At 53.5% G+C, this 14271-nt stretch overlaps 7 protein-coding genes across 8 annotated transcripts, besides 7 other annotated features; 1 reads left to right on the forward strand and 6 right to left on the reverse strand.

Moving 5' to 3' along the window:
- Positions 1-926: 926 nt before the first annotated feature.
- Positions 927-1157, reverse strand: EKO05_0006564 (uncharacterized protein; the record flags this gene model as incomplete). Its single annotated transcript, XM_038946149.1, has 1 exon — positions 927-1157. The coding sequence occupies one exon, from the start codon at positions 1155-1157 to the stop codon at positions 927-929; it is 231 nt and encodes a 76-aa protein (XP_038798058.1).
- Positions 1158-1319: 162 nt separating this feature from the next.
- Positions 1320-1360: a tandem repeat.
- A 75-nt stretch (positions 1361-1435) lies between these two features.
- Positions 1436-1464: a tandem repeat.
- Positions 1465-1914: 450 nt separating this feature from the next.
- Positions 1915-3706, reverse strand: EKO05_0006565 (uncharacterized protein; the record flags this gene model as incomplete). The annotated part of the gene is made up of 2 exons (XM_059636824.1): positions 1915-3361; positions 3462-3706. The coding sequence occupies 2 exons, from the start codon at positions 3704-3706 to the stop codon at positions 1915-1917; spliced, it is 1692 nt and encodes a 563-aa protein (XP_059492807.1).
- Positions 1951-1998: a tandem repeat.
- A 561-nt stretch (positions 3707-4267) lies between the features above and the next one.
- Positions 4268-6003, reverse strand: EKO05_0006566 (uncharacterized protein; the record flags this gene model as incomplete). 2 transcript variants are annotated; one of them, XM_059636825.1, is made up of 3 exons in its annotated part: positions 4268-4540; positions 4590-5472; positions 5918-6003. In XM_059636825.1, 3 exons carry the CDS (start codon positions 6001-6003, stop codon positions 4268-4270), a joined length of 1242 nt encoding a protein of 413 aa, XP_059492808.1. The 2 variants fall into 2 exon arrangements, with proteins under 2 accessions (XP_059492808.1, XP_038798060.1); XM_038940434.2 differs by having other exon boundaries at positions 4590-6003.
- Positions 4843-4877: a tandem repeat.
- Positions 5083-5114: a tandem repeat.
- Positions 5134-5226: a tandem repeat.
- Positions 5870-5900: a tandem repeat.
- A 511-nt stretch (positions 6004-6514) lies between the features above and the next one.
- On the reverse strand, positions 6515-7885 carry EKO05_0006567 (uncharacterized protein; the record flags this gene model as incomplete). Its single annotated transcript, XM_038946150.1, has 1 exon — positions 6515-7885. The coding sequence occupies one exon, from the start codon at positions 7883-7885 to the stop codon at positions 6515-6517; it is 1371 nt and encodes a 456-aa protein (XP_038798061.1).
- A 1236-nt stretch (positions 7886-9121) lies between these two features.
- EKO05_0006568 (uncharacterized protein) lies at positions 9122-10024 on the forward strand (the record flags this gene model as incomplete). Its single annotated transcript, XM_038946151.1, has 1 exon — positions 9122-10024. The coding sequence occupies one exon, from the start codon at positions 9122-9124 to the stop codon at positions 10022-10024; it is 903 nt and encodes a 300-aa protein (XP_038798062.1).
- A 139-nt stretch (positions 10025-10163) lies between these two features.
- Positions 10164-11363, reverse strand: EKO05_0006569 (Type IV protein arginine methyltransferase; the record flags this gene model as incomplete). Its single annotated transcript, XM_038946152.1, has 1 exon — positions 10164-11363. One exon carries the CDS (start codon positions 11361-11363, stop codon positions 10164-10166), a length of 1200 nt encoding a protein of 399 aa, XP_038798063.1.
- Positions 11364-11630: 267 nt separating this feature from the next.
- EKO05_0006570 (uncharacterized protein) lies at positions 11631-14011 on the reverse strand (the record flags this gene model as incomplete). The annotated part of the gene is made up of 5 exons (XM_038940346.1): positions 11631-13374; positions 13422-13590; positions 13639-13674; positions 13730-13792; positions 13840-14011. 5 exons carry the CDS (start codon positions 14009-14011, stop codon positions 11631-11633), a joined length of 2184 nt encoding a protein of 727 aa, XP_038798064.1.
- Positions 14012-14271: the final 260 nt, after the last annotated feature.

A 14271-nucleotide genomic window follows, 5' to 3' on the forward strand; every position in this document is an offset into this window, starting at 1 on the left:
ACTCTAGCGACGCCTGCATTCGTCTTGATTGTTAGGCTCATGGCCTTGCTGGTAGCAGATTTAGTAGTCTTACCTGGTCCGACACTAACGAGCAATTCAATTTGGACATCACGAGCTGTCTACTTGTGTAGCCAATGGTGAAAACCTACACACTTGTTGCAGGTGAGGAGAAAACGAATGACATATTTAGCTAGGTTAAGCGATGTAAGCAGCTTTTTCTTAGTACAGATTAAACTATGCTTTCTCGATATTTACGCCATGCATGTTGTTGGAAGTGAAGGCTCACTCGTATGTATACAGTTCAAGGCATCGGCATCTTGGTGATCTGTATTTGGCTGGTAGCTTAAACACATGTACTTTTCAATCACTGCGTTCTAGATTCGTCAGTAATAACAATGCGTGAAAAGCTTAACGATATGCTCGATGTACAGAAGGCACAGACGAATAGTAACGTCCGCTACATCGGCCTCTCAAAGAGACGTGTATATCTGTGCAAACCAATCAAGGTGAGACTATACATAACGTGCTGTAGGTGCTCACACAAAATGAGCCTCCGTCCCTATCTTTTGAAGGACGCTTGTCTAGTGTTTTATTCTCAGCAAATCAACCTAATATAATCAGCTAGGCGAGCAAGAAAGACAGACTCATGACTACAGAAAACAGGAAAAACCTGACTGCATCCTCAAAAGAGTGGTTCGACAGAGAGAGCTGGTCGGGCACGGGAACTTGTCTCCAACGTCTTCTATTCGTACATGTTCCCCAAAACAGGCATTACGCTCACCCACCTCATGTTCACCGACCTGCATCAGCCTGGAAGCTTCGAAAGACAGAACACGGGTATATCCCAATACTACCAACAGAACCAACCCCTCACAAACCGCATAACAACGCCAACCCATCATAGACAATCCCACGCACACCACCCCTCACCGACCGCCCGATGATCTGACACCAAACCTCTCATCTCCACCGCCACCAAAGTCCTCCCCCAGAACACCGCCACCACCCCCAGCCGTGGGCCCGCCAGGGCCCCCACCGATCCCAGCGATCTTGTTGTCGTGTATCGAAACGCCGCCGTTATACGTCTTCCGTTTCTGGCTGCGCGTCTTCTTGGCGGACGTCTGGCCATCGGCCTGTTTACTAGATCCGCAGCCCATGCTTGCGATCGCTGTGCGTTGAGATGGGCAGGGGTTGAACGGGAGTGTGTGAGATCAGGCTGTTTTGCTTCGCTTCTGCTTCGCTTGTGCGTTAGAGTCAAGTCTCAGCACACTTCATTCTTCGGTGCCCGCGGATTGAGATTCCAGCGAAGAACAAACGATTGATATGTTGTTGATGACGATGATGACGATGATGACGAGGAGTAAAGAGGTGGATTTATTTGGTTTGCGGTTTGAAGTACTAACACCGTCTGTCTTCATCTCTTCTATATATACCTCTCACTCACTCACTCACTCACTCACTCACCAGACCATCTTCTTTCTCCACCCCCCCACACAGTACCCGCACGATACTACACTACCTACACTGCCCCAATCCGAGTCGGCTTGCTCGGGGTTCTGGTTCAAGGCCTCCAACTACAAGTGACGTCATTGGCCCACAGGAGATCACGGGCCAACCGAGTGAATGTTCGCAATGCTGGGCTTTGGCCACCGAACGCTGAAAAGCAGTGGTTGTTAGCGCGCGGTGCGATCCGAGTTAGCCGTTTCCAGCGTATCGAGAGAAGGCTGTGAAGGCGATGATGACATGCTTGTGGGTGGAAAGTGAGAGCTTAGCCACGCTGTCTGCTGATTAAGAGTCATGTGACACATTGAAACAACAAACGTCTTGACTCGAATTTGAACATCATAGGGCCGGTCCAGATGTAATGCGTGCAATTCAATACCAAGCAGCGAGTGTGTGGGTACGTCTGAATTTTTACTCGTTGTCTTCCACTTCGCTTCCGCTATCCATATCTTCATCAGCATCACTCTCATCTTCATCTTCGTCTCCATCCTCGTCACTTTCCGATTCCGAGGATTTCCCACTCCCCTCTTCAAACCGCATCCTCAGCGATCGGCCCCAATGCCTTCCTCCTGATAAATAGTTTTCCAGGCTGTATCCAATATTACTCCACGGATCGCTGCTAAATGCTACCCCACTAGCCTCCCCCGTGTGGTGAGACACGCCCACCTCTGCACAGCTGTTGCATGGAAGCTCGGTGAATTCGAGAGTCATGCGGTCAGGATGATCTCGAATGGCGTCCCATAGCTCGCGCCACTCACCGTCTTCCCTGTGGCAGCTATCGAGCTGGAGATACTCCAAGGCAGAGCATTGGTGCAGAAAAAGCGCGAGGGAGAGACCTGTTGTGAGGCTTTTGAGTGCCGGGAGAGTGAGGAGGTTGTTCGACGCTGGAATGTCCGAGAGCGGCCATGCCATATCGTAGCAACAGAAACCTGGGAACAGGGTTAACTTCTGCAGACTGGTGCTGCACTTGCGCAGCAGGGTTGTTATGGCGAGGCTGCAGTAGGTGTGAACGGCAGCTTCACGCTCTGAACCGGAGTCGTAGTCCACCCGGGGTTCTGCTCCTAACGGTTGAAATGAGAGAGTTTGGAGATGGGACAAGTCAAGGTCATCCAATGCGCCGTTGTGCGCCCAAGCGAAGTTGCCGTCAACAACAGACTCGATGTGTAGTTGAGTAATCTTAGCTCGAGCAGCAACAAGACTCGCGATGGCTGTGCTGTACAACGCTTCACCCACTGGTTCTTGAAGCCGCCGGCAGACAGCGTTGTCATAGCCCTTGCCATAGTAGTGCTCATGCGGTTGAACGTCGCAGCCCCAGTCTCTCCAACTGCTTTCACCTCTGCCCTCACACTCCCACCTCCCAATCCTGAAGACGTGCGCATCTGGCAGCTGCGTAAATACTCTCGTCCAAGCGTGCTGCACCTGTCGTGTCTCGAACACAGTATGCGTGGATTGAGCGTGCTGCATGTAGCGCTGGAAGCCCTCGCCGAGTTCTGCACTTGAAACTGGCATCTTCCCACCCATGTACTGTTGCACGAACCCTCTCATCCCCAGTTCCGCAAACTGTTTTCTTCCTAAGATAATCGAGCCGCTGACATCGCCACCTGCTTTCATCATCTCTAACCTCTTCTGATTTACATCGTAGCACCATTCTTGTAACGGCGTGACCAGGACAATATCTCGGAAAACCTCCTCGGTCATGGCCCAGCTGTACTTCGTAGGCTCCATTGCGATCGTCTTAACATATGGCTTGATCACCGACAGATCAAGCGTTTCCGCAAGATTCACCTGCTCGTGCGAAGCCACCAGTTGAATGCCACGAAACACTTTCTCCAGAAGCCTTGGTAGGTAGGCATACTGCCTACAGGCAAGACGTAGTGATTTCAGGGTAGCATGATCGACGCTACGTTCTATTGTCAGAGAACCTGGACAGAAGATGGGTTGCAATGCTAGAGACGAACACATGTCCCCAACAAGTGCCCGATCTATTCGAGTAGCGTTGATCTAAGATCATGGTCAGGAGTTCGACCGGAAGCCTGGTGAAGGCTGGTGTGTCCAACTGGACCGAGGCCTCCATGGTGCCTGAAATATGCTCTCGGATTCTTTTGGTTCTGCTGTGAGTCAAGAGGATCGACGAGGGGTATTTGAACATTTGAAGTTCGTTAGGCAACTGTGCTAGGGTAGCCAAGACACGGCTCATGCTCATTTTGGGTATGTGAAGGCTTCTTAGAGCATAGTCAAGGTTGTGCCTCTCTATTCCTTGTCAGGAGCATGAAGATCCAGTGAATGTGATACTGAAAACGTGAGCATTAGAATGTAGCATCGAGATACAAGAGATCTATCGATGAAGAAGTATATATGTCAAATTAAAGCGCTGCGATAACAAGAAGCCAGCGGTCAAGAAGGGTTATCGCCAAGGGCGCAGAGACGGGGGAGGCAGCGACAACGAAGACGACCAGATACAAGGCTTGAGTTTGCACTCAGCAGCGCAAGGTATAAGCTCCATGGGGCGTCTCAACAGGGGCAGTGTTGTCGCCTGTCCTGTTTCCCTCTACTTCGACGTATACGCGATATCGATGTTGAGAAGGGAATCAGACATCGCGTCGGACAAAAATGCTTGTTCTCAATATCCTGTGGTCATGTGTATCAATGAGACGAACCGTGTGCTGCCTAATCGACATGACGAGAGTTTTCGTGTCTTTGCATCGATGCCCGGACTTCGGCCAACGCTGACTTTGAATGTGTCGGCTCCGATGCAGCAGGGACACTATGTAACCTCCTCGACCATCCTCCCACTCCAAGGCGTCTTACTCGCGGGCGCTGTCGTGCCTGCAAACACACTGCCCACCGGAGCCTGCAGCCACTCGTCCGGGACCGCGATTTTGGTGCCTTTTGTGTTTTGGATGTACCGCACAAAGAGTGGGTTGGCGCGTTCCTGGTCGAGCTCCTCTTCCTGCCCTGATTCGCCAAGCTCAGCAGCGGCGCTCTTTCGACCTCGCTTTGGGGGCTGCTTTTTGAGAAGACGGTTGATGGTATCAAGCTGTGCAGTGTTAGCAATCCGGAAAGTGTATCAGGCGGGGTGAATGTACCTTCTCCTCTTCGTTCCTCTTCTCGCTCAGGTTCTTCCTTCGTCTCGCCATTTCTGCCCTCCTCATGGCATGTTCTTCGGCTGTGAGGTGCTTCTTCTTCTGCGCCTCGTTGCTCAGTGCAAGCAGGCTCCCGTCCTCCTCGTGGTCCAGCACAGCACGTTGTCGCCGCGTCAGCTTGCTCATGTCAGGCGTCTGGTCGCGGCCAATGTCCTCGTCGCTGTCCATGTCCACGTCGCCATCTGGGCCAACGAGCTCGTCGTCTTCCTCCCCTTCTGCATCTTCATCTTCGCCCTCGGCATCTTCCATGTCGTCGAGATCCGAGTCGGGGTCACTGAGCTCGTCGTCGTCGTCAGACATGGCCATTTCTTTTGCCTCGACTGCATCTTGTGCTTTTGTGAGGCTGATTTTGGGTTTGGAAGCCACTGGTATCGCTTTGCCTGTGGGCACCACAACAGGCTCTTCGTCATCTTCGTCGCCCTCGGCGTCCATGTCTTCTTCCTCTTCCTCTTCCTCTTCCTCTTCCTCACTCCCCTCAGCGTCTACATCGTCTTCGTCTTCGTCGTCGTCCACGTCCATGGCATCGACCTCGTCTGCCTCGTCGTCGTTGTCGTCCTCATCTTCGTCCTCCTCGCTGTCCACCTCGCGCACGACTCGACTGTTCCGCGAGGCGCGCTTGCCTGAGACGATGTTGGTGTTGCTGAGGTTGCCCTTGCTAACGGCAGGTACGCCTATGGCGTGGCGCAATTTGTTGGGCGACGATTTGACGGTCAGAGAGAGGGACTGGCGCGTCTCCTCGGGCGAGGAGCGTTGGATAGTGGCGGACGACGCGTCGTGGCGGTTCGCTGTGCCGCGGCGTGGGCGTGTGGAGGAGGCGGTGGGCGCACTGGGAGGGGGGTTAGGAGCTGCGCGAGTGCGGAGGCGGGCCATGGCGGTGTGACGGAGGAGTGGCAGGGTGGTGTGACGGAGGAGGGGAGGAGTGGAGGAGGAGCGGCGGAGGAGTGAAGGAACAGAGGAGGAGTGAAGGGACGGAGGAGGAGTAAAGGACGAGTCAGAGTGCGCAAGATGGCGTCAGGAAGCGACTTCGTTCAGTTGGATGTGCGCAGGGATTCACGCGGGTGGCACGACGTAGTGCTGAGAGCTCATGGCATTGGCTTGATGCAGAGCTTCCTGCAGCGCATGCTTTGCTCGCACCCCCAAGTGGCCGCCTCGTGCCTCACTACATGGCCCTTGGCGCGAAAGAAGGCGCGAACCCGCGCGAACCCACGCGTTCGCGTGTGCGTGGGCGAGGGCGAGGGCGAGGGCGAGGGCGAGTGCTGTCAGCCACATACCTGCTGTTGTTCCATTCGACGTTGTCCTCCGAGTCATCGTACTCGGTACTGAGCCGCCGTAAGCGCTTGGCCGCCCGGTCCGTCATTGCAGAAGAGCGCGCAAGGATGGCAACAGGCGAAGCAGCGTGTTCCCAAGGAAGATGTGAGTGACGTCGTCGAGGTTCAAAGCCCGTTGGTGCGTTGCATCTGAGGCTCTGGTCGTCTTCCCCAGAAGCTCGAAAGAGGAAAGGCGCGTCCGTGCCTCGGTACCGTACCTGGTCTCTCCACGCCCTGCATTAAATCGGCGTTGAAACCACCACGTTGCTGACTTGTTGCACCCACCCATCAGGTTTGAACACCTGCGTTCACTCAACAAAGCATCTATCCAGTGCAACTCACTTCATTCCATTTTACTGTGTGCTTCACGTCTGTACGGCTGCGCACATCCTTCATGCCACGGTGCAGCTCCAACTAGCTACTAACAGCAGAGCGTACTCTCTGTCGCCTTCTAATACCCAGTTGCACCGATGGAAGATCAAAAACTGCATGTCCAGTCGGCAGAACACGTCTGGTCCCCTCCAACGTGAGTGAAGTCTTACGCCTGTGGGAATCGACCTCTCACGGTGGCAGTCCCTTCGAGGCAATCAACCCTGTGCGGTCATAGAACTCTCGCATCTTGCCATCGTTCAACACATCAAACGCCTGGTTGATCTGCGCCATACGATTCGTCGCCGCCTTCTTTGCCGCCGCACCGCCCATCTCGCGATCCGGGTGGTGCTTGATGCTCAGCTTTCGGTGCGCTTGTTTCAAGCTCGCTTCGCTCGTGGACGGTGAGACTCCCAAGGTAACGTACAAGTCCTCGGCGGGCTTGATGCCGGATGCCTCCATGTACCGCCGACCGTATCCGCTGCCAGGTGGAGGGCCGTGACTGCGGTTGCTGTGGCCGCTGGAGTGCTCTTCTGGGCCATGGCTGAAGTAGGAGGAAGAGAAGAAGCCCCCGGGACGACGCTCTTCCGTGCGGTAGCCGCGTGGTCCTCCACGAGAGGAGCGGGGAGGCTCATTTTCGTCGTAGGTACCTTCGCAGCCGCCAAAAGGGGATGAGAAGCCGCCAGGGCGTCGCTCTTCTGTGCGGTAACCACGCGGAACCCCGTAAGAAGCCTCATCGTCATAGTCATCTTCGTAGCCGTTGGAGAACGACGAGAAGCCTTGACGGGTCTGAGAGCGTGGGACTTCATCGTTGTCGTTGTCGTAGTAAGACTGCCCACGAGAGGACCCACGAGGAGGTCGTGGCTCATCCGTGAAATACTCGTCGAATCGTGCATCTTCCCAGCCAGGCGGCCGGGGCGCCCCAGCACGAGGCCCACGCGGGGAGTGAGCGCGCGATGGACCAGAAGATCGACTGGCATAGCCCTCGTCGTCATCGAGAATATCTCCCATGCCGCTGAAGTCAAACGCAGAAGTTCGTGATGGCTGCGGTCGTCGAGATGCGCCGGCTGCAGCCGCCCGGTAGGCCTTACCAGCCTCTCGAATATAGAATTTCTCAGCCTGTTGACGAGCATGGTCCTCAGAAGCACCCTTGTCCAGAAACTCTTCGACGACAGCTTTTGTCTCCGCCTTGATTTGTTCAGGGGTCAAGACATGGGAAGAAGCGCGATGTCGGTCATCATCACCGTCGCGTCGACAATCGTGAGGCTGGCTGCCATAGAATTCACGCTCGAAACGCGTCTCGCGTACAGGCCTGCCACGGTCATGCTTTTCCGCATAGCCTCGTGGAGACCCGCACTCTGGAGAGTCCTGGAACAGGACACCAGGACCGAACGGCCCGCTAAGGCTCTGTCCTGTCCTCTGGAGCAGGGTCTCTTCAGCCTTCTTGTGAGCTTTGTCGCGCGACAGACCTTCGTCGTGGTAGTAGTGTGATTCCATCGCTTCATGCAGTCGCTTGAGTTCCAGCTTGTTGTATCGGCCTGCACCACTGTATCGGCCAGGCATGATGTAGGATTAGCTTTGCGTGACAGCTAGCAAAGAAAAGGATGTACTGGGCGTGGCAGTGGGATTCGAGGCTGGATTCGGTTTACAGCCTGTGGAGGACTTTAAGTAAAGTGACGCTGTCGGTGAGCAAGTGTTAGTACTGCAGCGCGAGTGAAAGGCTCTGTGTGCAGTAGAATCTTGCTTGTCAGAACTGTTTGTGATCATCTCAGGAGACTTCGAGCCAGATTATGACTCCTCATGGCAGTGCGACGAAAGGCTCTTGGTGAGTCCACAGTGCTGGACAAGCATGGCAGTACACTGTGACTGCCACTCTTTGTACTGAGTGAAATGGCTTTCGAGTTCTCAACATGGTCCCCGAAACGCATTCTCACAGCGCTTTTGGGAACGCAAGCACTGTTGGGGCATGCTCACGAGCTGAACGCTGCGCAGCGGCGCTTTATCTGGACGACAGACAACTCTCGCCGCATGACGTAGTCTAGATCATGAGCTGCAAGGGATGCGAGTGCGTGGAATTGTCCAGATTCGCTTGAGCTGTCAACTAAGCTGCACAGAGGGGCTGTGGAGAGTACGCGTGTATGATCTGATATGTGTGTATTCCTATGGAGTCACTAACATAGAGCCATTATAAGATCACGCCAAGTGTCGCGGAACACAGCGTCGTTGTCTCAGCAGAATACCAGGCCAATATAACGTGGCTAAGAAAGCAAATAAATGTGCGTATAATACTACTTTTTAGCTGCGACAGTTGGTGTATGGTAAGCCGATAAAGAGGATTAGTGATCAAGGAAACAAGCCGAGCGAGGCTAATAACGTGGGGACTTCACGCGGCTTTGTCTCCGCATGCTTAGCAACGCCAGACAGAACACGACGATGGCGCGATGGGCGGTGTGCCCCGCGCAATTCTGCGCAAGATGCATGATTTATTGAGGAATTCGGTCCTATACACGCCAGGTCAATGCTGATCCTGCTGTATCATTCGCCAGTTCACCGCTACTTTCGACTTCGATCCCAATCCATCCGTGTCGATAAGCATGCAAGCCAAGTTGTGCTGATATAATAAAACGGAGTCCGGAGCCTGGGTATGTCGTGCTGGAGAGTTTCATGTGGGACTTATAAGAAGGGCTGACGCTCCTACTCCGTAGATCACTATCAGCTCATCAACAAGTACACCAACCAAGCTTCATCTTCAACTACTCCAGTCACACACAAAAGCATACAGTAAAGAGCACGACAACCATGTCTATCAAGAACGTCATCATCGTCGGCGCTGGAGGAAACCTTGGACCATCCGTGCTGAAGGCTTTCCTCGATTCGTCACTCAACACCAGCGTCCTCTCGCGAGAAGGCTCAAGCTCCACATTCCCCTCAGGCGTCAAGGTTCTCCGTGCCAACTACGAGTCCATCGACAGCCTCACGCAGGCTTTCAAAGGACAGGATGCCGTCATCTCACTCGTCGGCGGTGCTGCCCTAGGCGAACAGACCAAGCTCATCGATGCCGCAATCGCAGCAGGCGTGAAGCGATTCCTCCCCTCAGAGTTCGGCAACGACACAGAAAACACCAAAGCACAAGCCATTGTCCCCATGTTCAAAGCCAAGGTCGCCATACTAGACTATCTCAAGAGCAAGGAGGACGCCATCAGCTGGACCGCCGTGGCGACGGGGCCGTTCTTTGACTGGGGTCTCAAAGTCGGCTTCCTAGGCTTCCACGCCCCCAGCAAGACAGCCACCATCATCGGCAGCGGCAAGGTCACCTTTTCCACTACAAACCTCTACACCATCGGCGTTGCGGCCGTCAAGGTACTGGAGAATGCTGAAGCCACCAAGAACCAGCGCGTCTTCGTAAGCGAGTTCCAAACAACCCAGGACGAGATCCTGGCTGCAGCGGAGAAAATCACAGGGGAGAAATGGACGGTCAACAAGGTTGCCGTGCAAGACCACCTTGCGAAGGGTAACGAGCTGCTGGCGAAGGGTGACTTTTCTGGTATCGGAAATCTGATTCAGGTATCTATATATGATGAACAGGCGCTGTCTGATCTGAAGCCGCAGGGCCTATGGAACGAGAAGTTGGGGCTCAAGCAGGGAAGCTACGAGGACACTATCAAGGCAGCGTTCGCGGGTAAGCTGGCACATGAAGTTTAAACTTTGCAGAGACAATAATAAGCATTGCATGATTTTTGTTCTTCACATTGTTGTTTGTGTTGCATTTACTCATGAGCTCTTTCACATGGACGGCTCCTTTCATGCGTTGCTCTGTCCCGGACGAACAACTATGTACCTTTTACTTCAAGAAGGTGTTCACCGGCAGACGGTAAACGTCGATGGTCCAGTACGGCCTCCTTGTACCTTCCCACTCTTTGCTTCCGTGCAGTCCAGCGGGCACCTTGATGTCCTCCCAAGTTGTGTCGAAGCCAGCTTCATACAGATCGATCTCGGACACCTTGGTGTAGACATCGTAGCAGATCTGTCGATCAGCACCCAGGCCATTGTACCACCCGAACTTTCCGTCCTTTGCGAGCAGCTGGATGACGTACTCGGCGAAGAACTCCTTCAACGCCGCGTAGTCCTCGGCGAACGTGTCGTAGTAGATGGCGTCTAGGACAACACCCTGCTCGACGAGCTTGGGAAGAACGTCTTGCCATCTGCCCTCGTGGATGTGAACGTTGGGCTTGTCGTACCACCCGGTCTCCCTCAGGCGCTGGTGAACCTGCGGGTGGGCTTCGATGATGTGATGTTCAGAAGGGTCGTGTGTCAGGATGGCTGTGTCGACGATACCCATTCCGTGACCAACGTTCATGGTTCGCAGACCCTTCTTGGGAATCAGGGTCTCAGCGTGGCGCTGCATGATCTCAGTCTCCCAGTCCATCATGACGGCATTGTCGCTCTCGTCCAGGAGGATACCGGGCTTGTAACGTAACTGACTGCGAATGTACGCCTTGTTGTCCAGGGAGACATCATCGAGAACCTTCTCTTCGATAGCTTCTGCGACAGCTTGCGCCTCATCCTCGGAGACCTTCTGCTTCTTGGCCGCGGGCTGCTCCTCGCTGACCTCCTCGCTGACCTCCTCTTCGACTTCAATGGCAGATGTTCCAAGACCGAGGGCCTGCATCTTAGCAAAGAGAAGTTCAGCACGGACACCGGCTTCTACCATCAAGTTGTAAATCTTCTGCTGGCCCAGGCGGAGGGCAATGCATCCTGGAGTCTCGTCTTCCCTGTTCAAGTCATTCCAGATAGCGCCGTTCTCAAGCAGAATATGGACTGTCTGAATGGCATTTTCATCTGCCTCTTTTCCCTCTTCAGCCTGACCGCAAGACGCAATGGCAGCATGAAGCGGCGAAGTTGCAACCGTTGCTGTGGGGTCCTGGACGTTGGCTGAGCCCTCCTTGAGCGCAACCTTCAGTGCAGGAACATCGTGACGCTCTGCCGTAGAGATGATGCGCTTGGCCAGAAGGATCTCTTGTTCGGTTGCTTGCTCTGCCATCTTGTTGGGTTGTTTTTTTCCTGTTGCTCTGGGTGATTTCTGACATTTTTTGCTATTGCAGGGATCATGATGAAATAAGCGAGGGCTAGTGCCTCACCCCTCCTTCCTATGGGGGTTAGCATATGCATTGGCCAGGTACCAGAGTTGATGGACATCAAGTAGGAATTAATGTTCTTGATTATGCCAGCTTTCTGAAAATATCCCTTCGTACTAAACTCGTCTTTCAATTAAAACGCCATGTGGATAAACTATACGCTTAGTATCGTACTAGGGGGCTGCCCCAGGCGACTTGAACTTGGCATACGGATTGTTCTCCCTAGTCGGTAGATCCTGCGACGACGTTCTAGCAGTGAATCCTTGCTTGTGAGTTGTTGGTTTTACTCCAGAACCTGAGCTCCTTTCCGTTAGCTCGCCAGTGCTGGGTTTTATTCTGAATGCAGAGAGCAGGCTCTGTCGCTCCTGCTCCGTATCGCTGTTCAGGTCAATAGTTGCCTCATCTACTCCCTGTTTTGAATGTTGAACCAAATTCTGAGTTTGCTGGGTCAAGCGTGGGCGAGGTGGAAGCCCTGATGGGACCTCAGATCCTATAAGACCGCCTGGTTGCAGATAGTCTTGATGGGTCTGTGGATAGTCCGATTCACCTCGAAGATCGAAACCATCAGCGCTGCTGAACATTGGGGCTGTAGGAACAGGAGGCTGCGAGACAGCGGGAGAACGGTGGGAAGATTGGTAGCTGTTCAATTCGGAAACACGCTGCTGGCGTGCTTCAGTAGGTGCGGGCAGTAGGGTTTGGCTGAATCGACTCTGAGTGCCGATGACAGGTATGGGTGCAATGTCTAGCGGTGGTGAGAATGTTGGCGTCTCCCGCGCAGGCTTTCTCCGATTCACAGGCGGATGGCTCTGTGCTGAAGCGTGTGTAAGCATTGGTGGCAATTCTGGCTTTGAGCGCATATACCCCAAAGGCAGATCGGCTGGGAATTGAGCTTTGTCGGTGGATGGAGGGGATTCGCTCAATGTATGTGCCTCCAGTTGTTCGAGTGAGCTGTCACCGGTACGCTGTCGCTTGAATGAACGCGCACCAGGCATTGCGGACACTCCTGGTTCCTGCTTGACACCTACAGGTGCTTCCTCGGCTACTGTTACAACTGGCCGTTTTGTGCGGGCCGTAATTCTACCCTTCTTTGGAGCAGCAGCGGCAGCAGTGATTGCTGCTGCAGTCGAGCCTCCTGTAGATGCCGTAACGCTTGTCTTAGGCAGCTTTGTTGTTTTCCGATTTATAGTGCTCCCATCTATAGCGCCGCGAATCCCTTCCAACTCTTCAATGTATTCCCAGAACCATTTCCAGACAGATGCATTGAGCCGAAGGTCGACAAAGCTCTCACGGACGGCAGTGCGCATCGCTCGGATGTCGCCGAGCAGTAGACTGTTGTTACGTGTCTCGGAGTGTGTTGAGATCAAGACCGCGACTGCAACCATCTCGACAGGGGCAAATGTCTGTACGCCTCGTAGGTACTTGTTGCCGTTTGTGAATGTGTTAGGATCTGCTTCGATGAGGTCTCTAAATGTAACCCAAACACTCGCAAGGTGTGACTTAAGGCCATCGTCCACGGCGCTTTTGTTGCTCAGAAGCTTGGGTAGATGCGTGTGGTTGGTTTTCAGTATTGGAACCCCGTTGGCGTTCGTCGGGTGCATGCATTCGACGATCTGGCTGAAGCACGATAGAGTAAGCTGGAAGTCCTTGGATCGCGCCCGGTCTTTCATCAGAGAGTATACGGTCGGGAAGTCTTTGACGAAGATACTTGCGATTTCTTGCCAGGGCCCTGTCGACGCACGCATCTTCTCAGCCAGGTTCAGCTGCACTCCCATCTGCACTCTAGCAAAGAGATCCTCTTCTTGTTTCGGCGATAAGTTGCCGAACTCGAACGACACGAACTCTTTCCTGTAAAACTGCCGTTGTAGCCGTGTCGAGAGAACGCGTTTCCGTTTGCTGCCAGCAGGCTCACAGAACCACCTGAGGGTGTTAGTGTCGCTGCAGAACGGATCATCCGCTGCACCTACCACTTCTCTCCGCGATAGTCGTGACATGGAATCAGGCCTTTGATGAACATAAGGACCGAAGACAGACGCTGTTTACCGTCAACGCACACAAGTGTTTCTTGAGGAGCTGCAGCATCTTGGTCCAGCCGTGGTTTCTGGTTTAGGATAATGGGTGGGATGTAGTAATTCTCTGGACGCCCTTGTCAGCCGTGCTGTCTGCAGTGGTGAATGCACTTACCCATCAGCGAATCGATCAAGCCCGTCATTCGATCAGCTGTATCGTAGCGTTAGTTTGGTAGCAGCGCGTTTGCGTACATTTGCCAACTCACCTGTCCAAACGACCTCTCGCTGGTAAACTGGGTCGACATCTATTACACCGCTCTCCATGAGACCTATGAGAATCAGGTTGCGGTCACCCAAGAAATGGCAATTCGCATACTCATCAGATATCCCAAGTTGCGCATTAGAACTACCGGCTGTGGCAACTGAGGCCGTGGCCTGTAGGTCTCGTCCTCAACATCCTCTTGCTTGATAATCGGCTGAGGTGCAGCGTCATGTTTTGCCCTATCGGCAGGGCGGGGAGGTCTAGCGCTGGTCTGGTTGATTTCCATGGCCGGCCAGGACCAGTGCGGTGGTGTTGCTAGAAGCTAGGTAGCTAGGTGTTGGAGGTCTAAAAGGGAGCCTAGCTCTGCTGTAATCTACCTAGCTCTAGAACTACCTGCAAGAAAGGGCTTGGTAAAAAAGAGGGGGTTTCTCTTCTCTAATTCAGTTACACTCTTCAGAAATTTATCGTTAAGTTTCTGTAGTAAAGAGCTAGAATTAAAGGCTTTTAGAAAAAAGGAGTAAATCAAACTCGGGGTTTTTAAAGGGC

The sequence above is a fragment of the Ascochyta rabiei genome, chromosome 10 (genome assembly GCF_004011695.2).
Source record: "Ascochyta rabiei chromosome 10, complete sequence".
Classification (NCBI taxonomy): domain Eukaryota; kingdom Fungi; phylum Ascomycota; class Dothideomycetes; order Pleosporales; family Didymellaceae; genus Ascochyta; species Ascochyta rabiei.